This window comes from Rhinolophus hipposideros (assembly GCF_964194185.1).
Source record: "Rhinolophus hipposideros genome assembly, chromosome: 2".
NCBI lineage: Eukaryota > Metazoa > Chordata > Mammalia > Chiroptera > Rhinolophidae > Rhinolophus > Rhinolophus hipposideros.
Genome location: NC_138048.1, coordinates 14,198,958 through 14,222,856, shown reverse-complemented (window position 1 = coordinate 14,222,856; position 23,899 = coordinate 14,198,958). Strand labels below are relative to the sequence as shown.

Below are 23,899 nucleotides of genomic sequence, written 5' to 3'. Positions count from 1 at the left end.
CACAGGAGAGTATGGAGTACAGAATTTTTGGAAGCCAAATGTTGGCTCACGGTGGAAAATGTAATTCAATTGATAAACAAACAAACAAACAAACAAAAAATGGACAATACAAGGAATAACCCAGATGAAAGTCATCTGCTTAAACATGGCACATGAAGATGGGTATTATATCTGAGTATCTTAGAATGTGCTTTCTAACAAAATAACATTGAAATTTACCAATATATTAGAATTTGGTAACAACTTTTAAAGTATTATTCTGAGCATTTCCATAGGACATTACAGCAATTATCTCTAAATTTTGTTATTCATTATTCCAATCGTTTTCTGTTAATTATACTCATCTTACCTTCTATTTTGAATTTTAACTGCCTACAAAAAACTATGTGCTAACAAACTGTAGGTTTGCCTATGATTTATTTAAATGGAAATGATGTTTTGGTTTTGTTTGTTTTTTTTGGTAAAAACTGTTTTCCAGTTTATTTCCAGAAAATCTTGGAATCAGAAACATGAATATTAAAGATTAAAGTTGTATAGGCATAAATGTATTTTAAATGTTTTGCCTTTGTGGGTTCTACTATTAATGTAAGCCAAATACAAAGCCACGCCCCTTTCAGGCACTTTATAATGTAAATTATAAAAATTACATGGGAATGTCTTGGGGTTTATTGCTGTGTCAAAATTACCTTATCTAACTACAAAGAAACGTAGTTAGAAGGATTAGAAAGTTAAGTTGAGAAGAGAATCATCCAGTGAATTTATAAATAATCACATTCAATACCCATTAATACCCCATGGAGTTTGTATGCCAGGAAGCTCTCAATTAAAATTAACAAAAATATGAAATATCTTGAACTATCAAATAATGAGCAAACAATTTTAAGGCACATCAAAATAAGATCACTGATTTTTCCATGTTATCACCTTATGTCTGATCACATATTGAAAAACAGGGTGAGAAATCTCAAGGGCTATTTGCTAACAGCTTATCAATTAGATTAGAGTCCCTCTGCATGGCCTGGCCCTAATTATATAGCCGTGGAGTGATCAGAGGCAATGTCTTTGCCAATGCAATTAACATTTTTTCATGTGAGATGAGCTGGATTTGAATCACCTGCATAACTTGCTTACAAGGTTAATGTCTCTTGAGACACTAGTGCTGTTAGGCAGTGTGGCACTCTGTAAAGCACATCTTTCCAGTACAGCTCTCAAGTAGTCAGGTCAATACTGATTTCCAAATTGGTATTCCGGAAAACTTTGTATGTGGCTGTTATAAAATCAAATGCCAAGTTTCATTATAGTTGTGTCAATAATATTCAGAAAGCAAAATATTTAATTTAACATGAAATACCATAAGTCTAACATGTGGTTAAATAATACCCCTTAAGTTTCTTATTTACATGCGACAATGAAGGCAATTAAATGCCCCGTGAACAAATTTCTCCTTTTAACTTTGAAGAGAGCCATAAAAATGTCCATGGCTGTGCCATGACAGCTATATGAGGACAACGTTAACAATTTTAAAATAAACTTTGCTTGTCATTATAAAAGTAGTGTTATGACAGTAATTACACAGGCAGAGTCTTTTAAATCCAATAGGACCAAAGCTATGCAATAAAAGGACATTAGAGCTAACCACTGCTTGTAAACCTTATCTTAACTTCAGCTAACCCAGAAGACTTGCCACTCTACAGTGTCCATTAAATTGAGAGATCACATGGCTAGCCCTAGTATGTCAGCTTTTATTAACCAGACATATATGAAGGCACATGGGTTATGATAGCCATTGACTGTGAAATATTGGGCCCTTCTAAAACAGACTGGATGATAATGATTGGTCTGTCTAAATGTGATTAACTAAGTCATGGCTGCATTAATTTATTGTCTTACTGAGAATTTTCTTTGAGAGAAGTCACCCTCTAAAGACAAACATAGGTAAAAAAGTTCTCAGAGGAAAAAATGCCTCTCTCACCATGTTTTAGAGGCAAAGTTTCATGTTATTGCTGATCACATGATATAGAGTCCCACTGAGAGCAGGGCACCTACCTGTTCATCATTTAAATAAGGCTTGGAACATAGTAGGTCTTCAAAATATATTTGTTACATAAGTGAATGAATAGAAAACATTTTACGGCTTTAAAGTTTGCTAGTAAACATTATTTTAAAAAACTGTCACCTTGATTTTAATAACACCTCAGGTTTTGAATCTTAAATGAAGGCAATATGTTATCAATAAAAGTTACATACTGTTTCCTAAGGTTTGTTTCTGAGACATCTTCCCTCATAGGTTTTTGTCTGGCTTTCTCAGCTATACTCAAGCCATAAACTATTATCTCTCGTGCAATAGCTGAAAATCAGCATCACCGTCCCCAACCTCTGTCCTCATCCTCAATGAAATGGCTAGTGTCCAATCTGATTATCCCACCAAGAGAGCCATCAGTTGACACAATTTCCAATAGTCTTTGTAGTGAACATCAATTAAACAGTATAAATAAACAGTAGATTACTTGACGTTTGAAGAAAGGCTCCATTAAAATAATGCAAGGAAAGGGGGTTGGGGATGGGGGTGTGGAGGTGGGGAGAAACTCAGAAGATGTAAAAGCAGGAAAGCATCGCAAGTGAATTTTATTAAAAAGTAAACAGTGTTATTAAAATCCTCAGAAACAAGAGAAAGTAAAACACCCATGAAACAAGAAAGGGATGAAATAAATAAGAAAGAATTAGAGAAAAGGAAGTCTTAGAAGGTTTAACATAATTAATGAATACATGTTTGACAGAGAAACAGAATAGAAAAATCAGAAAGGATATTTCATTGAATTATTTGGATCCAAAATTTTTAGATTGAAATTGCTCACCCAGGATCTAGCGATTTAAAAAAAACAAGGAAAGAAAGAGTGCCAAACCAAGGCATATTATTGAAACATTTCAGAATACTAGGATAAAGAGACAGTACTAAAATTTTAGAAAGAGAAAAAAAGGAAAACTGAGCACATAGCGAATAGAAGCACAATAGTCTTCTCAATAGCAACTGTGGAAGCTAAATGATCTTGGAATGACCACTTTAAAATTCTGGGCAAAAATATGTATTTGTAAACTAGAATTCTATAAGGAGTCAAAGTATCAATTAAGTTTCAGACAGAATAAAGGCCTTTTGGATTGTAATGAGTTCTAGGCTCCAGTCAAGCATAAAGCAGGAGAGAAACACTGTTCTGAACATAGGAGTGAACCAAGAAAAACATACAGGATACAGGAAATAGGGACTCAGCATCAGAGCAAAGGGACGATAACATCAGGATGAAGTTTCTGGAATAGACCTAAACAGATCTAACCCAGTCAGATTGAGCAGGTGTTCTGAGGCCACCAGGAAGGCTGGAGCGAGGGTGGACCTAATATCTAAATAGAACTTTGAGGATTTTAAACTTTCTGTTAGAGAGGTCAAGAAGAATGCATGCCAGGTGTCTACAAATACAAGTAAGAGAAAAAAATGGGTTTAGTATTAATTTGAGAAAAATGAATGTAGTACCAGAAAAGAAATGCCATCATAATAGCATAAGACCTAGCTCACCGGCAATATTTACATGGTTATAATAGCTCAAATTCTGAAAATTAATATAACCGAAGTGTCTGAAATCAATATACTGGAAGGACAAAAAGAAGGGAGAGTAGAGGTGAGAATGTAGAAAAAAGAAGAGGATATAAGTGGGCCAAATCATCATCTTGCAAAATAGGCATCAAAATAATGTATAGAACTGCAGAATAAGCAAACATTGAGAAATATGGATATAAATTCCACAAGAAAAAGATAAAACAGGCTTGCAGGAATTTGAAAAATGAAGTGTGTGTGTGTGTGTGTGTGTGTCTCTGTATGTGTGTGTGTGTCTCTCTCTCTGAGTCTGTGTGTGTCTGTGTGTGTGTAGTGGGAAGAAATGTGGGGGCAAGAGATTTCTGTATTTCATTATAAATTTTATAATATTTCTAATGTAGATATGTGACATAAAATATTTTTCATGTATTATTCTGATAAACATTTATATTCATTTGGAAAATATTCATGTTATTTTTGGTTATTTTTTAATGCTAGTTAAATTTTAGATAACAGATATCCCAAATCTAAACTTAAAAACTAAATTATGTAACTTAATTCTAGTTTCTCTGTCTTCAGGATCTCAAGAACTTAATGAATTAGTGTAAAGTGCTAGTGAGTATTTTTTATGCAGGCATCTAAACTCTCCCATAGATTTTAATGTCCATTACACTATGATGCTTGCTTATAATTTTTGTATTTGGTACCTCCCAATCAAAGTACCAGGATGTTATTTTATGGCCAGCAAATATCAAAGACCAGACAAAATAAATGATTCGTGGAGTATGGCATAATAATATTTTGAACATTAAGTTACATGGGTCACGTCTTTGACAAAAGGGCAGATTTTTAAAATGTAAGTTGCAATTTTCAAACTAAAAAATCTCTAAGACCACTTACTAAAGAATCAAAATGTTTGCAGATGACTACTGTATTGGGAAAGACCTTTTATCCCTTTCGTTGTGTTTCTTGCTATTTGTAGGTGAATTATATTTTTGAAAAATTAAATATTTTTAATACTTTTTCTGTATAGGATATCTTAAAGTATTGATTAGGTTGTGAAGGATATTTAAAACCTTTATATAGCCAGATTTTTTTTTAAAGCAGAATTGCTGCTACATGAAAATAAATTTCAGAGAGAGGAAGGATAAAATGTAATAAAACTTTAAAAAAAATTTTATAAAACTTAAGTCAGAGGTGATAATATTTAACAATGACAAAATATAGAGATTTATTAGAAAACCTATATGGATGCAAGAGCACCAAAATAAAACAAAGAAGGCCTTATTATACATGCCACACTGATTATTTCATTTTCTCTGAGAATGAAAGGACAAAAGGGGGTCTCTCTGATGCAATACTTGTCACACCTTGATTTGGACTATCACTACTGTTTTATCTTTTATTTGTGGTTTTGGATGTTGTTTTCTTACCAATATTGGAATCTTACTTTTCCCTTCAATTTAATATTGTACTTAAAATCCTTTAGGTCTGTTCTGACTAGTTTACACCAGCAGATAAACGTTTCTCAGCTTCCTAAATCAATTCTTTCAGAGGAAAGGCCTCTAGACAAATCCAATCTCTTTAGTTTATAGCTATTTTCAAAATAATTTAGAAGTTCCCCTGTAACTCCTGACATGTTTAAGAATCTCCTGTAGTTCTTGTAACGTCTGTAGGGAAAGTAGGGTAAATATTTCATATCACAGTCACATTTCGGAAAGTCTAATTGCTTGGGTAATGAGATTAAAGACTTTCAATTTCTTTCTGAAGGCAGTATACACTGCTGTAATGCAACGTTTTTCTGTTGCAAAGCTTGTAGGAGTTACAGAAAAACAGTGATGAGAGTTTCTTAAAATAGAGTAGCTGTTCTTGTGGATTTTCAGTGCTAATGTTCAGTGACCAGTAATTTCATAATTTACCAGGCGAAACTATTTTATTCACTTCAGGGTGAAGCACATTTTAGGACTCTTATAGATGACTGCATGGAATTTAACAGCAAACTGATGCTTGTCTGAGTGAATTCTGCAGGACAGAAATGTGCATGCATACTTTGAACAATTTTATTGTTACTCTTCAAATCCTTTAATGAATTATGGGATTTCTCCTGGTTTTGTCATTTAGGACTTCGAGCTGCTTAGTATCCACAAAGAATATTACCAGAGATTACTTGGTACTCAGAGTGATTGAAATGAGAGGCCTGCATTATGATACATCTTCAGAAGGCACACCCCAATGCTTTAAATGTCATGGGGATCATAATATGGCTCTTCTGCATCAGGCACTCGCAATGGCACTTCCAAACTATAAAAGAAGTTTCTTTAGGGACGTATGCAGGATTCTGATGCGATCCTCGGGTGTGTTCTGGAATAATGACCAGAAATCAGAGTTTATTCTATCATGCATAGAATCAGTTTATTTTACTGGAGCAGAAAGTGATTTAAAAAGCACAGTTATCTATCTCGTATGTTAAAAAGTAAATCAAATACTATCTGCAATAGTGAAATATCTTATTAAGATATAGATAGATATTCACATACATATACTTATGTGTGTGTATATATATGCATATATATGCATGTGTATGTATATACATGTGTGCAAGCTTGTGCGTGTACATGTGTACATGTGCGTATATATAATATATATCTCCACACAGAGAACTGGATGGGGCTTCAATGCCTTTTAAAGGAATGTTTCATTTTCTAGTATCTTTAAAATCCTTGTTTTCCCCAATTTTCTGTCATTTTATTTCTCTTTCAATTTTCCACATATGGTCTATAGTATTATCCTCACTTTTGTTTACTCAGCCATCTTTATTATCCCCAATGTTCTCCTTCCTAATGCTTCCGCCACTATTTCTGTGATACTAATCTATAAGGTTTTAAACTATCAATTGAAGTAATTCAATTAAAGAGTGTCTTGGATCTTAAAGTTGAAGAACATAAATATCATAGCAAAAAAACAAAAATGTGTTTTTTCTAATTTTGATCATATGTGTGCATATACGTACATAGCTAGCTAATCTTTTTATAATGTACTAACACTGCAAATATGTCAATTTGAAATTTTTTAAAGTAGAAAACAAGTGAAATGTGTTTGCACTGCACTCTCTAATTAAAAAAAAGCCTTACCCTGTGTCTTACGCATAATAGATAATGAGCGATAAACGTGAGAGAAATACAATATCTCAAATAGATTTTGAGAAAAAGAAAACAATTGTTTACATTCTGATGAAAGGAAAAATCCTATAAATACAGGAATAAAATCAGTGAATTAACCTTTCAAAAGTTTTACTTTTCTTCACATCAAAAATTTGATCTTCAAGACAGAACCAGAAAACAAGACAATTCCAGTGTGGCACTGCTCATCACAATTCATAAGTAACTGTCCCTTTATGGCCTTTATGTTTGTCAACAACAAAAACAACAACAACAACCGAAAAAATATGTAAAAGCAAAGGAATAGTAGGTATAAATCGCAATTTATAAATTAAAAGAGAGTTTTACCAAAGACAGTCAACTCTGCTGGATCACTGTCTCTTTCCCCCACCATATTGGTACCAACACAGGTATACATTCCTGCATCACTTTTCCTGGTATTGGAAATCATCAGTTTTCCACTGCGGATCTGTGGGGGAAAAAAAAAAAAAAAGATAAAGAAGTAGGAGGAGAAAATGGAAAAGAAAGGTCAATACTAAATAATTTTGAACATTTAAGCACAATATTTTATTTTTCCTAAAGCAAATACTTGAGTGTCTAAGACAAAAAACTCTCCCACTGTTTGGCATCTTCACGTGTCTTTTCTCCTCTTAAATTCTCCTCCAATGTAAGCCTCTTCTTCACTTTCTAGAGAATGCTTCTTTAAAGCAGTCTTCATCTCCTGCCTGGTTTTATTTTGGGTCTTGTGGCTGTCCCCATCAAATCTCAGTGGTTGGTCTTCACTCCGAGATTTGGTTGGATAAATTGCTATTGACATTTGTCATCAGAAAGGAGCACTAGATACCTGCTCTAGATAACACAACAAAATACAACTGACTCAGAGGGATTCCATGAATATTTATTGAGTACCTCTATGAGCTGGGCAGTTTTCTAGGTACTTGAGATTAAGTAGTAAATCAAGTAATAAAAATTTCTGCATTCGTGGAGCTTACATTTCAATTTGTTGTATTAATTATCTTTGTTTCGTCTTAATTGCATTTATGAGATAACTTTTGAAGACAACAGGTTGGATTAAAAAATTTAAATTTATTGAACCCTGAGTATGACTTGGTACAAATCTCTGGCTTCCACTATCTGCTCCCTAAATGTCTTAAATAAGAAGCATGTATTAACTGAATAAACAAATGTAATAATGTTAAAGTGCCTGTCTGTTAAAGAGTACATTGAAAGAGAATTAGTACTAACAATTGTCACCCCAATAAACTTGAATTAAAAAAAAGTATTTAGGATTTTTAGAATTTTAGATATCATTCTGATTAAAATATTATCTATTGAAATAAAGAGAGACAGAATTAAGTTTTCTGGAAGTGTATCATCAACTCATAGCTTTTTTTCTAATTTTTTTTTTTCGTATTCACCTAATCCAAGGATCACTTCACAATGATTGAGTGTTCTTAAAGACATATAGAAACATGCTGTTTCCCTTTGTTAATTTTTAAATGCATAGGCAAACAAGACTGATGGAGGTATATTCTCATTGGAGATAATTCAGGTCCTAAAACTTGCCATGTCACAGAAAGGGATTTTCAACTTTTATTATTATTATTATTTTACCTGGGAAGAAAAGACCGACAACTGGTTCTCAAATATATGTAGTAGACCATAATGAACGCTAAGTTATAAAAATGACCATGGAGGTCATTTCTTCTCCCCTTGAAGCTGAGTTTGGCAACATGACTTGATGTGACCAATGGAACTAAAGAAATATTCTACCAGCAGGAAGGTGCTTGCACATTGGCACTTGCCTTCTCATGCTGTACTTGAGAACCCAGGACCCCCAGGGGAGCCAGCCTGAGTGAGGCTGCTGGAAAATCAGAGGCATGAGGAAAAGAATGAGGATGCCCAGCTGAGAGTCAGTCACTTGCCAGCCATGTTAGTAAGGTTATCCTAGATCATCCAGCTGTCTGCACATCTCTCAACAAGCCACAGAAGCATGCGAAAGCATAGGAAAGACCAGCCAAATTGGCCCAGAGTGAAGAACTACCAGCTTACCCACAAAACTTTAGTTTAAGTAAAATAGTTATTGTAAGTCACTGTATTTTAAGGTGGTTTGTTACAAAGCAAAAGCTAAATAATACGAACATGAACTAAAAACCCTTGTACACTGATTTTACGCCATCACCAGGAGCATATATTCATGCTTGGCATCCAAGCACAGAAAATTGGGAACCAAAGTCTACCGGGTAATGCAGATACTCAGAGTGTCAACAGTTCAAGCCAGAATCACATAAACATATCTTGTGATCTTTTATGTGGCCTATCTGGTTCTTTGTTATGATGCGATCACAATGTTCACATAAGAAAAAAAAAATCCTTATTTATTAGATAATTTTAAAGATAATAGGCACTTTGTATAGGAACTTTTGATAGAAATGGCACATTTTCCATTATATGATAAAATGTTTTAAATGAAATATACTAATTCTCAATTATTGTACTGAACATAAAAAAACATACTAAGAATAATGTCAGAAAGTTGACACATGATCTACTATCAGTGGACTAGTTTTTACAAACGTCACATACAAATGTTGAGTGGATCCATTATAAAAATAAAATAATCATATGCTATTCACTCTCTACCCCTTTATGATTTTTCTGGGTGTTTTATTTTGAATATTAAAAACCTGATGAACCTAATCATCAATTTCCCTTGAAAACAGACCATTTTTCTGTAAGAGTTAAACTGCACAACCAGCCAGTCATTTTTACTGTGATTTTATTTCATATCTCTTAATTTTTAAATGAATTCATGTATAAAATTTTAGTAATATATTATTATTAAATTGGAAAAACTGGAAAAGTGCTTGAAATATTTCTCACCTTAAATTATTTCCTGTTATAATTTTGAAAATAGTGCAAAAAGAAGTGTTCTAGTTAATGTGGTTTATGGCCATCATTTACATTTTAACACTCACATACTGCATGAGAAATAGATGCATTTGAAGATTGTAAAAAAGAGCCAAAACCTCAATACCCACCTGAAAAAATACATTTACATATTCAGATTGGTGTAACTCTTAAACTACTATGTACACTTGATTTATAGAAGTTTTGTCTCTTTGAACCTTCATTTCTAAGTTATTGTTTTACCCTTTCTCAATCCTTTCAATACAATATAAATGGTAGTTACCATTCAATGCAGTTCTATAATTTTATTAACAATAAATAAAATAAAATATATCCATTTTAAGACTTCATATTAATTTCTTTAGGCATTCGTTTTAATTTAACTCACACTTATTCTTTCTTCCTTATCATCAATTCGAACTTTGTCTTTTTTCCAGTAGATGGTGGGTTCTGGGTGTCCACGAGGAGGTTGGCACTCCAGGATGGCAGGCTCTCCAGCTGCCACTACAACATCTGTGGGATTTTGCCGGAAGTCATCCCGTAACACTGAGGAAAAATAATTGTAGGAAAAGAAACCTCAATGGCAGTCACTTTGGTTTTCTCTTGCAAAAGGTAACTCAAGTCTTAACTTTGTTCTAATAACAATTGCCAAGACATTTACTGAGAACATTGCCATGCCCAATTTAAAATATTCTAGAGCCACCTGAAATGTTCATCAACAGGGAAATAACCGACGATATGATCATGCACCTTTGCTATAAAATCTAATGTAGAAAATGAGAAAATACTAAGGGATGAGAAATATTCATGATATACTTTTGAGATTGAACAAAAATTCAAGAGACACAACTGTATGTAGTATGATCCCATTCTCTATTTTAAAAAGCGTACATATATGCATACAAATACATTAAAATAAATTGTTCAATTATACTTAAAACCCGGAAACAAGTCATGTGCACATGGTCTGTGAGCATGAATGCGTGTCAGTCTGGGAGGGGAAGTGGGTAAGAACTCTTTGAGGATGCCTTTTCTCATGACATGAATATGGACAAGATCCACACTGTTTTCTTTACACTTCAGAAGATAGACTCATTGTTCACCCTTGAAACGCACTAGCACCCACATACACAGGGATCCGTTTTCATTCTCTCTGCCTCTCCACCTGCCGAGTGACATCTGGGCAGCGTGACATTCGGAGCAGGGATATATCCCTTATAGCAATTTGCCAGCCTGACTTTCTCCTCCTTTCATTAGGAGAACAGCAGGTTGGACCTCCGTTGTAACCTCCAAAAATCTGGCATGCCTGGCTCTCCAAATGTCACCTATCTATCTGTGTCTATCTGTGTGTACTTTTCTTCCGCTGACAAGATGGAAAGCCTGGAGAAATAACTTGGCCTGATCGGGTGACAGAGCGCTGGGTTTATTTAGCAAGTAAGGGCTATGTCTATTTTAAGGCAAACACTGAAAAAAGTAGTTGTGACCAGCTAATACTACACCATATACATTAACTGTCTCTGCTTTTCCTAACTTTCTTGATGTTTTTCTATCCTTCTATCCAAAAGTTTGTTTCCTAAATATACCTAGGGGTAAAGCAAACAAATACACACACGTACAAATATATTTGTACGTTTATGTATCTATATCTATATCATCTATATCTGTATCTATATCTCCTCTGTATCTGTATTTATGTATAAATATACAAATATATTTGTATGTGCACATATCTATATATCTATATCATCTATATCTATATCTGTACATATTTGTATATCTATCTAATCTGTATCTATTATATGTATATATCTGTATACATGCACACACACGCACACACACACACACACACACACAGATCAAGCTATTTGAAATCAAAATCAGGCAGCTTGTGCTAGCCTGTTATGTAAATCAACTGCTGCAAATGTGGTTTAGGTCAAACCAACTGCCTTTGGTATCCTGTAATGAGACCCATTTCAACACTCTGCTTCTTTGTTGGGCAAAGTCTCTAGGTTAATTGTCATTCTCCAAATAAATAAAAATCCTCTGCCCTGAAAATAGCTCCAGAGAGACAAATGAGTGATTTTTAGGGCTTTTCTTTTCTTATCTTTTGCAAAACCTCTTTTAACAGGGTTTTCCATCTTAATGAAGTCATGGCCCTTTACAAGATTAGAGAACCTTGTTTCTTACTGAAGGAGCAGTAAGAAAGAATTCAGTACAAATTGCTCACTCTCAGTTTATAAACTGATTAATTTACTGCTTTTTCGCTGTTGAGAAAATTTGTTCCATTTTAGTTAGGTGAACTGCACATATTTTGGTTCTCTTGTCTAACTGGCAGGAAAGGTGTGATTTATATGCTTAAGGATTTGCTTCTGAATGAGCTGAGAGAAGTGTGCATTTAAATGTGACAGTCAGGCAGGGGAAAGAGAAGGGGTTAACACTGTGGTTCTCTCTCGCAGGTAAATCCTCCTGGGAGAGCAAGCTGGTGACTCATTTATATTCTAAATACAGAACAGCTGCCTTTTTATGCAATGTTAAGATGTGCAAAAATATGGTAACAGGGTGGTGAGCACCCCTACAATATCCGGTCCTGGCAACAAATGGTGTTTTGGCAGGCCCTCAATCAGTTCCAAAATGATACATCTGGCCAGCTGAAGACCTTCTCCAGAACTGGCCTCCTAACAAATGACATGCCAAAAAGCCTCTGCTCAAATGGTACATAGGACCATTGCAGATCATTGAGAAACACAGTGCTACAGCAATTTGCAACAAGACAAATTAACAAAAAAAGTTCTTTGACACAGGGATATATATATATATATATATATATATATATATATATATATATATATATATATATATATATGGACTGCTTCTCTTAAACAATATAACACGTGTTTATGGTATTCACAAAAAAAGAAAATGACTCCATTTTGCAAATGAAGCCAAGAAATTTAACATCAACTATAATTTTAGGCTTTCAGACTATTCACCCGGAGAGTAGGGTGAGCTAATAGGATAATTGGTACTGTACCCTCTTCAACTTCTAAAATGCTCTTCAAGGTATGTATACTGTTCACCTAATTCATTTTTTGCTTAGCAATATCATTTATTTTACTCTTAAGTCTTTGGGGTAATAAAATATGCTTCTTCTCTCTCTCTAAAATAAAATATTCAAAAGAAAAACATCCTTTTCAGCAGTTTCCAGCATAGCAAGCAGAGAACATTGAGGAAAAAGTAGTCATTTTTAATCTTCTCAGATTGTTAAGGACACTTATGTTCTGACATTTGCTTAAATGTTTCTCTGAGATTTGTATATCCATTCATAAATGTAAGCAAAGTGAAATGAAATAATATGTACTGTTTCTAATTTTTGTGCTAATTATTCATTTCAAAATCATTCATTTCAAAATCACTAGATTTTGTCCCGCGCTTCATTGCAGGTGATAAAGAACAGAAGGTGTTCTCTGTAAGTAAAGGACTCACATATATTGGATGAAAGGAACTAAAAATGGTCTTGTAAACGTAGAGGAGAAGAGCAACTCCAAACTGAGTCTATATATTTTTCTCCTTAAGCCCCTATTTTAAAAATAACTAAAAGCTGCATTTTAATGCGGCTTGACAAGTAAGCCAAAGGAAGAGCATATGATAATATGGTCATTAGCTAAAGGTCCAAACAGGTCTTTAACTAGGGTGAAGGGTAAACTTGATGAACTAAAAATAATCTGGTTAAAATGACAAAATCTGGGAGATATCAATAAGTTATATTTTAAAGGAAAAAAATAAGATAGTACTTGCTCACAGATCTAAGTTTACAGCACAGCGGTTCAGATCTCCACAGGGAAAAAAATCTAATTAGCTAGGACCCAAGTATTTATTTTTGTATAGAGTTAAAAAGCACAAATGAGAGTTCACCCTGCTAGTCATAACATGGATTAGATTTGCATTCTTTTTACAGCGACATGCACTGTGACTCTGGAAGAGCAGATAATTCTGAATGACTAGGGTGTTTGATAAAATGTAGTTCACATTTATGACATACGTATAAATTTGTAACAAATCAATTCAATTCTGCAGGAACATATTGAACACTACAATGTGCTCGGTACTGTTCTATAAAATCATTAAGGAATATAACCCCAGAATGACACAATGGTGCCTATGGTAGGCGTTTTCTCTATGCCATTCAATGATCACTCCCTCCTGGAATTTATTCCCTTGGGTACCTTCCTTTTCTTGACTATCAGCTGGACCTAGTGAGTTGCATTTAATGAATAGAATATCACAGAGTGATGAAATGTCACGTCCACGATTAGGTTATAAAACATTGTGACTTTCATCTTTTCTGTCTGTCTTTTTGTCTCTCTGTTTCTCTCTATCCCTCTCTCGCTACTCATGTGCTTCCTCTGATCAGGCAAGATGTCATGTTGTTCAACAGAGAAGCCCATTTGGCAAAAGAAAGCAAGGAACTGAGGCCCTAAGTTCAACAACCCTTGAGAACCCAATTCTTGACAACTATGTGAGCCTGGGAGCAGAAAAGTCCCCAGCTGAGCCTTCACATGAGACCACAGCCCTGGCTAACGCCTTCATTGCAGCTGTAAGGGATCCTACGGCAGAGAACTAAGCTAACTCATATTGAGTTCCTGATCCACAGACAGAGAGAATGAATGTGTGGTGTGTTAAGCCACTAAGTTTTGTGTAATTTGTTACACAGCAACAGGTAACTAATATAGTGCCCTAAATGAGCTTTCCATCTAATTGTGCCTTTAGAGCTAGCATCTGTGACTCCTATTTACTCACAATCCCACGTGCGTACATTCACCAAGTTCTCTCCCTTCTGTTTTAAATCAATCATTCTCAAGATTATTTTTTTTCACTTCAGTAAATAAGGGCAAGGCAAATCATTATTCAGACATATCCAAATCTCAGTTTACTAAAAAAAAAAAAAAAAAAAAATTAACAAAGAGATGAGACTGCGTAATTTGCAGGCTTCTGAAAGATACATTTCAGAACTGCAAGGTACACATGCTTTCAAGTAGTTATTCAAAATGTACAGCCTAAAAAAAATTATTGATGGAAGTACTCACACACACCACTGGATAAGGAAAACTATCCACCACAAACTAAATTGATCATGAAAAAGGTAACTAAACAGAAAATATAATTAAAAGCACAACTAGCGGCAGTTGAAACCTGTAGCAACTCAAAGACAGTGGGAGCTCTCTGAGCACGTGAGCTGTCCGAGCTGTGTGGCAGGAGACTTCCAGGAGAAAACTGACCACTGATCCCAAGGGATGCTTTTGTGGTGCACATATTTGTTGATAAATACAAAATGAGTAGTTCTTGATACTTAGAAGGATACTCAGAAACTCTTAGTCATGCATGTAGATAACATATTAAATTACATGCTGATTTTCAATAAGATTAAAAAAAAAAAACTTGCTCTCTTGGATCAGCTAGCAGGCACAAACACTGCCACTTTTATTTGCCCTATTTTAAAAGTAACTGTTGTACAATAATAGCTCATATTTAATGAGGATACACTATGTGAGAAACGAGGCCTTGTGGATATATGAAAGGTCATTTGCAATGACCTTTTGTGGCAGGTAAGTACAGAGTTTGAACCCTGTGTATCTGACACTAGACTCTATAGCACACAGCAGTTACACTAGACTTACTTGTCATATCATCTGCTTCCATATATCCTGTCCCCACGGCCCTAGTTCAGGATATCCTCGCCTCTTCATTAAATTACTGCAAGAATATCCCATTTGTATTTTTCCCTCTGATTTCTCTTTTAAACTCTTCACTGTAGCTATCATGAGCGTGCTAAAATATAAATACTGTGTTTCCCTCAAAATAAGACCTAACCAGAAAATAAGCCCTAACATGATGGCATCCCCTGAATATCATTTCAGGATGACATCCCCTCAACATTGAGTCCTAATGCATCTTTTGGAGCACAAATTAATATGAGATCCGGTCTTATTTTCGGGGAAACACGGTATGATCATATCAATTCATTTTTCACAACTTTTTAAAAGGCTCTTATAAGATAACATTCGGTTCTTAAAACAATTTTGAATGTTGTTTAGAACCAGGTCTCTGCTTGTATTTCCAGGCTCATCACAGACATTTTTGTAGTTCTCCTGCCCTCGCCTTAGAGAGGAACATTGGATTATGAAAGTACAGATGATGGTCAAGCAGATGATGGTCTCTTTGCTTGAAAATCTCTGCCAGGTACCCTTTTGCTCCCTTACTTTTTCTTATCGTGTACTCTGAACACATACTACTCTTTTGGTGTCATCTTCGAACTCACTCATCTGAAAAGTTTTCCCTCTGTATTTACACTGGACTTGGTAACCTTCCAAAGAGCTCCCATCTTGAAGGGCCTGAGAAGAATTTATCAAATGCTCTTGATAAACTGATTGAATTGATAAACTCCTCTATAAGAAGTATGTTGCAGTTTTATCTTATTATATAAAATAGACCACATTGTTTTAATTTGATTTTAAAATGTCATTTATGAAGAAAAATTCAATTTAGTTAGATTTAAGAGACAGTGTACTTGACTTGCCTGCCTACAAACTCATATATCTTTAAAATAAAAGCCAGGTGGTTCAAGAAGTTCAGAAATCCATCATCAAAGAAACAACAGATTTATGTGCAAGTAGTATAATGGTTAGCACAAATTATAGTATATCAGAGTAAATATTACAATGAACTAGAAAAAAAAAGTGATAGCCATTCCTACAACTGGTACACATTATTTCCTTAACAATACCACCACCAGCTATCGCCGTGGGGAATGATCAGATGTAATTTCAACCATCCAGAAACTCAGGTCATCTACTCCACTTCTAAGGCAAGTGCTCTGTCCCTGCTACATTAAATGGCTGTTGTTGGCCGCCATGTTGTGACCCCAGGGGGAGCTCCAGCTTCAGGGTGAAACTGAGGCTATGCCCACTAGAAAAAAAATATCTCTTGAGTTCTTGGTGACATAACTGGACAAATCAATTCTGAAGACTGTGCTAACTCTGGACTTCCTAGTTATGTGATCTAAAAAACTTTTCTTTCATATTTTGGCCAGTTTAAATTGAATCTCCCCTTTCAACTGAAAGTTCCCCGCTGACATTCTATAATAACTGTGTATATTTTTCTGAAATCTCAATGACTGAAAGATCAAATAAATCTAAAGAGGAACTATCATTCACAACAAACGACTTTATTATATTTGGTACAATCAAACAAAATATGGTCAGAACGGGCAGGCCAGCCACTAGCTAACTAGACAATAAAATCTGATATTTAGGGAACAAGTCATAAGTGGTTTCTTCTGCACAGAAGGGGAATGGGAAAGAAATAACTCAGTGGGGAGACATCCTGCTACCGCTGTGCAAGCTGACACTCTGGCACCTCTGCAGCATGCTGACGATTCCAAAATGAGAAGCTCTCAGCCGCCATCTCCACTAAGACTCCCTGTGCAAGCAAATTCACTCTGCAAATGATCCAGATAAACCAGTGGTTTGAATTGGAGCATATTGAATAAACAAGGATGCCCTGTGACTTGTTCATTTTCAAGTCATAGCATTTTGTGAAGCCTGGTATTCTGCAGGGAATGGAACATACAAACACAATTCATCCAAGAGGAATGGCAGGCTCCAAATCTTAGCCAAGCCTTTATTCTCAAATCCTTTCTTTTGGTTCTGTTCTGTCCTCACCCACAATATAATATGAAGTCCTGCTAACAGTGCCAAGTCTTCCTTAATGTTTTCCATTAATGTTTAAAACTTGCTGAAGGATTCTTAGAAATCACATGGAAACATCGTGCTCTCTGTAATTTGTATCCGTAACCTCTGTAATGCATATGTTCTCCTTAGGGACTAAGTGTTGAGATCATTCATAAAATCTTGGATCACATGTGGCAGTGCAAACTGGTGACATCTGACCATGGCAGACTCCAGGCCTGTCTCTGGCAATCATTTCCTTTGGTTCGAGTTAGGGAGCCAGCAATTGGCATGCCATCAACACTTGGAAGTCCTATTTTTGGCAAAGCCTAGAATCTGATATTGGACAGGGATCTGCATACCCTATCCGTTAGCTTAGGAGGAAGTCGGGGATTGAGGCTAATTAATGTTTAATCATTTACTCTATTTCCTTTCTTAACGTGCCATTGTCCACAAAATTGTTCATGTGGGATTGATGTCCCCAGAATCACAGAGAGACCCAAGGAATGAGGGCAACCTAGAGACTGTGCCCAAATGTGGTATGTGAGGAGTAGATGGTCCAGCACTACTGGTACCTGCCTAAACATGTTCAAAGCGATGCCTTCCTCTCCTGCAGAACCAAACCTTCTCCACAACCCAAAATGTTCTGCTCTGTTATCCAAACCATCCCCTTGCAGCACCTGACAGTTAAGGGCTAATTCCAGTCTTGGTCACAGAGATGCCTATAACTCTGGATATTAAAAAAAAATAACATATCTAATTTCAAATTCAGAACAACACAGACTAGTATTAAAAAAAAAACAAAAACATTAAATACTGTTTCTCAAGATGGTACCAAGAGGAAAAGCAAATTATTTCAAGTTTGTAATCTACCTCCAACTTTCTCTAGCTCTGGGTTTGGGTAAATAAACAAACAAATAAGTAAATAATCATAACATCTTCATAGGATTTACACTTACAGGATGATTACAAATAGTCATCTGTCTATTTCTAGCTTTTCAATCTGGTTCATGTCCCATGAGCGTCAAGTCTTCAGCCAATGCAGTTAGGCTGCAAGGTACCAGCAAGGCTTGTTACACATGCTTTGAAGAAGGCCTTTTTTTTTTTTTTTTGCCCACTACTTCCTATTTTCCTCCTCCATTCTCCCCCTCCTCATTTAGCCCTTAGTATTACACAAAAGAAAACAAAAAATTGAGGGGGATCAAATATCACTTATACATATTTGTAAAAAGTATTGAATCCAATATATTTATTTAGGTACACATTTAAATTTAACCTATACATTAAGTACATCTTCAAATTCAAACTTCAGAATTCATTACTGCTTTATAGCTACAGCAGTCATGTTGAATAAAGAATAAAGAGTGCTATAGAGTAAATATTAATGTACTGCTTCATTCTGGATCCCAATAGATTACCACTCTCCTTGCACCTTGTTAGTCCTCATCTGAAGGCATTAGCTTTTACAGCATTGTAACACTGTAAGGTTCACAGAGGTGCACGGTCTCAGCAGCATCTTCCTGTCATTCCATCCTCTTCTAGTATCAACGGGTTATTGCTCTGGTGTTTCTCTCCCATGGTGGATTCTGATGTGCATGATCAACATGAATTACAATGCCAAGTAACTGCCAGATGTCATGAGTTATAAACTCAATAGTCTAAGGATTATTACACATTAGGGCACCCTACAGTGCAAGGGTGTCCTGGAATTTGTGTGTTATTTATTACCTATTGGCAGGGTCTCAAAGTAATCTCACCCCTGCTGATGAAATGATGGTTGGAAGGAGAAGAAGGTCAAGGTCAACCTTCCTTGTTAAGAATGCCAGTTAGTTTGAAACTACTATTGCTTTATCTTTTTTTCTTCTCTACCTGAAACTCAACAAATCTCTGAATAATGGGGCAATGCATCCCTGGGCTTTCAACTTAATTCTGCTGATTTCACAATTTCCATCATCTCATCTATTTTAACACATTTCATAACCCAAATCACTAGAGATCCATTTTAAGAGGCTAACCATGAAGCCCACCATAATCTATGAATTTAAAAATGACCACTTTGAGAGTACAGTGTTTCTTTTCCTCTTTTACACAGGGGCATAGACTAAAAGCCAACTACACGAGAGTTGTTTGAATTTTTAATGCAATGGAAGTATTTTTTTAAAAAACATATCCCACAAGCCTGTGGACTCTTCAGCCGTTCCCACCCAATATGAAGATTTGCATATGTCCTCACCACAAAATATGGGTATTACTCTAAGCTGTCATGAATTTTCCTGAAATGGATGTTATTTGACATCCCATATTCTTCGGGAAGTGTTATATTTGATTACCACATGACAAGAAGCTTGAAATGTTTCCTAATCCAGAATACAGTGTATTTATTTTTAAATTGGCTGATTTAAAAAAGCTCTATCATCTTTTTACTCTACCCCAAAAATCAAGTCACCTTCTTTTCTTTTGCCATCCAAATGAATTGTGAATGCTACATTTAACATTCAGCAATCTCATTACCCATCTACCATAAATCTTCAGAAGTATCACCATGTTTTGACAGCTAAGCAGAAGAGGACGCAAAAACATCAAAGCACTTTTTCTAAATGCAAATGTGCTAAACACTAAATTTAAATTATTTCAGAAAACTCATATTACATTATTGACAACAACGGAAACTGAAAAACAAAGTGCTTGACAACTTTTGTTTCCCTATGAGAAGCACAGTTTCATTTACTCCTGATGCTAAGTCAACAGACCCCACCCCACCCATCCCACCTTGCCATATACTCTACAAAAACAAAGTGATACCTGAGAATAAATTATACATGTCTTTTCTTAGGTGCAAGAAATATTGAGTTCTAATCATGAAAAGTCATCATAGGTATGTTTTTCCCAAAAATGTCTAAATATTTAAAAATACACATACACCTTAATCAAACCTTCATATTTTGTATGAAACTAGAAAGAAGTCATCTTAAGCATGAAGGTTTAAAAAATAATCTGTCTCTTCCTCTGATATACCCTGAAGTCAACTTTGGCCATCCACAGAGTATATGTTCAGGAACAAGGGAATAAATCAAATTGCCTTCTTGGTCTATTTATGCTTTTATTCTCTGGGCTCCACTGTTATTCCTAGAACAAAGAGTCAGTACACTTTGACTTCCAAAACAGAGACAAAAAAATGAACAGACAAGGCCCCTTCCTTTTTGCTTGGAGAAACATCAGCTTCATATATATACATAACTACCTAGCTGTATCTGTTTTGCTTCTCTACCTGAGATGGTAACGACACTTGAAAAGTGAGATTTATCAGAAAATCCACCAAGCCTTCATTATTTTGTCCTAATTGAGGCTATTTGTGATACAAGATTAAATTAACAAATGAGTAGAATCCCTAATGTTGGCCATTTTCATCATCTACTTCACCCCACTCTTCCCTACAACTGTCTATGAAGGGTAAAATTAGAAACTTTTTTTGTGGCACTATCGATGAACAGACAAATTATAACTGTTTTGAATATAGGGCAAAATGTCTAAAATGTGAGCAACAAAAGGAAAATCTAAGTTTGACAAATGGGACAATTTTCTTTTTTTTTTCTTTTTCAATTTTCAAAATAAGTTAGTACATCTCAAATAACTGGAAGTCACACATATTTATCTAATAATGTCTAAGGCACACATCTAGTACTGCCATTGACATTTTTTTTTTTTTTCATATTCACTTAAAAGGTATACCTTGCTTCAGTGAGTTTTGATGTGGGATGGCTTGGATATATCCCCGGGGATGTTGTCAGTTGATAAGAGTTCTGGGTATGTAGTTTGGACTAAAAGACTTCTGTTTTTTTTGTAATATTCCAAGTAGCTGGGGGTAGGGAAATTATTCATTCTTTCTGAAATCCAAAACCTTCAACCTTCCCTATGGAATGGATAAGCATATATTTTATCTTCCATATTTAACACTTTGGAAAGCAAAAAGGAAGTATTGTTCATAATTATGGCAAGACAGTTGCAGGAATCCAGTCGAAATAGTCACCAACCGCCTCTTTAACTCTACGTGGTCTATCCTCCAAAAATCTCTACTGCCTCACTGTTGCTCCCTCAGCATAATACTTAACCCATACTAGCTCTTCCTCAGGTCCTGCAATACAAGATGCTGTTTTCCACCTATGGACCTTCGCACAGATGGTTTTCTGTTTCTGAAATGCACTCTAGTTTGTCTCCATCAGTTGTTCAGTTCCTTTCATGGGACCTGGAACTTCTATTTAATAAATGTTCATGGAACTACTATTTGGCTGGGAGAGAAGATGACATTGTAGTTAAAGTAATGGGCTTGGTCAGAGGCCCGAGTTTGAGTCTCAGCGCTGATACTTTAGTAAATGAATGGTTTACACAGCCATTTTGAGACTTAGCTTCTTCATCTATAAAACAGGAATAATAAAGCGTATGACTTTTGATTGTTATAAAGAATAAAATTGATCTCCGTAAAGCACAGTGTGAAATAAAGGGAACCCTTCCATCAATGAGACTTATTGTTGGGAATGCTAGTAAATAAGAAGGATCTGACAATTCTATTTCTGCATCTGATTTTAAATGTGTTTAATGGTTCTCAATTTTTAGTTCCTGACTCTCAAATAGTTAATAATCTTCAAGAGCCCTATCCTGTGTGTAAAGAATTTCTTACTTTGTCTGGAGGGTCAGATAGTCAAATACTATGCAATTGTTACTAGATGGTGATTTTTAAAAGGTCATTTAACATGACATTTAATTTTGCTTTGTTTAATTGCCACCAAATAAATTAAATATTTTTTCACATTTCAATCAGTTCTAGTTGCATCTACTTCTTTGCAGGGTAACAGAAGAGGTTTTTTAATCAATCATTTTTTTAAAAAAAGTTAATAGGTATGCACTGCATTTTTTGATGGTACAAGGTACTCTATAACACACTTAAGATAGATATTTGAAACAGAAATCTTGCCCTCAGGGTGATAAAAGATTTAGGAAAGTTAAAATATATAACTCTAAAAACAATCTAAAAGAAAAAAGATCATACTATGTAAAACACCTGAATTGAGAGGTACATTGAAAATGCATTAAGGTACAAAAGAGGACAACACTGTTTTCAATAAGGAAGGCTTTTTAGAGGAGTCAGCTTCAAGAGTTGATTTTGGAATATGCATTGTATGCTTTAATTAATTACAAAAAGAAAAGAAACATGCTGGAATGTGCTTGCATGTACATAAAAGAATCTCTGGTGGAACACATAAGAAACTAATAATGACAAATGCCTTCACAGAGAAAAACAAAACTGGGAAGTTAGGGATGGTAGAGGAAGACTTCACATTATCCACTTTATACTTTTTGATGTTCAAACCCTGTAAATGTATTAATTACTTATTAATATGCATATTTAACAATATATGAATAAAAAGAATATTGACTAAAAGTGCTTTCAGATTATATATTCTGTCCCAAATGGCTTCAACATAGAATTGTGATAAGGGTATGTAAATCTGTTTCCTCACAAGAGTCACTTGGTCACACAGACTACAAGATTATAGAAGAATGGTGCTTTGGAATATATATGTCAACAATAAACTTGCAGGATGGTGATAAGCCTGACCCTAGAGATCAAAATATATAACTTGGTTAATTAGTTATTTTCTAAGATAGAATACAAATTCAGAAAACTTCAATGTTGAGAAGGTCTCTTCGTTTAAGATAAATTGAGGGCCTACTATGACTTATGTCCAAGAAATGCAAAGGTGAGTAAGATGACAACCTTTTGGTCTGGACTAGGCCTCTTAAGAGCCTCAACAAAGGACTGGATGAAGAGCAAAGAGGTTATTGAGGAAAGACCAAGTAGTGAGTGCTGTGTTTTAGTTGAGAAAGGGTTAAATCATCACATACATTTACTGTCAACACATCGTCCATAACAGCCAAAATATCATTGATTTAAAAAAAAAAAAAAAAAAACTTCATCTCTTCCACATTATAAATTGTGAGTCTACAAGACCACTTTATAAATGTGAAAATATTATAAATGATTCCTTCTTTAAAAATAAAAACATATCTCCATTTGCAGGTTTTAATTCATCAAGTTTTCTTTAAAGGAAATATAAACAACCTTATTTAACTTGACACAAATTTTGGTTTATTTTCTTTGAAATATTTATGACATTTCATAGGATTTGAATACAAAAACATTATTTTTTTTAAATTTTATAAGTGAAGAAAAAGTATATATGTATGTATAGGTTAAATATAATGATGTTATTTAATCTGCTATTATAATTTTTCTTATAGGATGATCATTGGTAGTGTATCATTAAATGAATTATATTCCATCTTAAACAATATAATTAACTCTTGCAGAACCTTTCTTTGTCTATACCAGTAAATTCAATTTTGTCTAATCCTTAGGTTTATGATAATGTCAGCTCATTAAAATGTTATTTAAAACTCATTAAAATGCATACTGTGAGAGAGAGGTAACAACTTCATTACAGTAATACGATGTAAGAAAAAGAGAA

The 23,899-nt window shown here is 34.8% G+C and overlaps 1 protein-coding gene across 20 annotated transcripts in view; it reads right to left on the bottom strand.

Annotated features, from left to right (window-relative positions):
- The window catches only part of ROBO2 (roundabout guidance receptor 2), a 1,701,369-nt gene that overhangs the window by 173,190 nt on the left and 1,504,280 nt on the right, over positions 1–23,899 (bottom strand). For all 20 annotated transcript variants that reach the window (XM_081063258.1, XM_081063255.1, XM_081063244.1 and 17 more), the window contains 2 exons: positions 10,040–10,197; positions 7,090–7,210 (listed from right to left, as the gene is read on the bottom strand). In XM_081063258.1, coding sequence (XP_080919384.1) covers positions 7,090–7,210; positions 10,040–10,197 — 279 coding nt within the window. The remainder of the gene's footprint in view (positions 1–7,089; positions 7,211–10,039; positions 10,198–23,899) is intronic.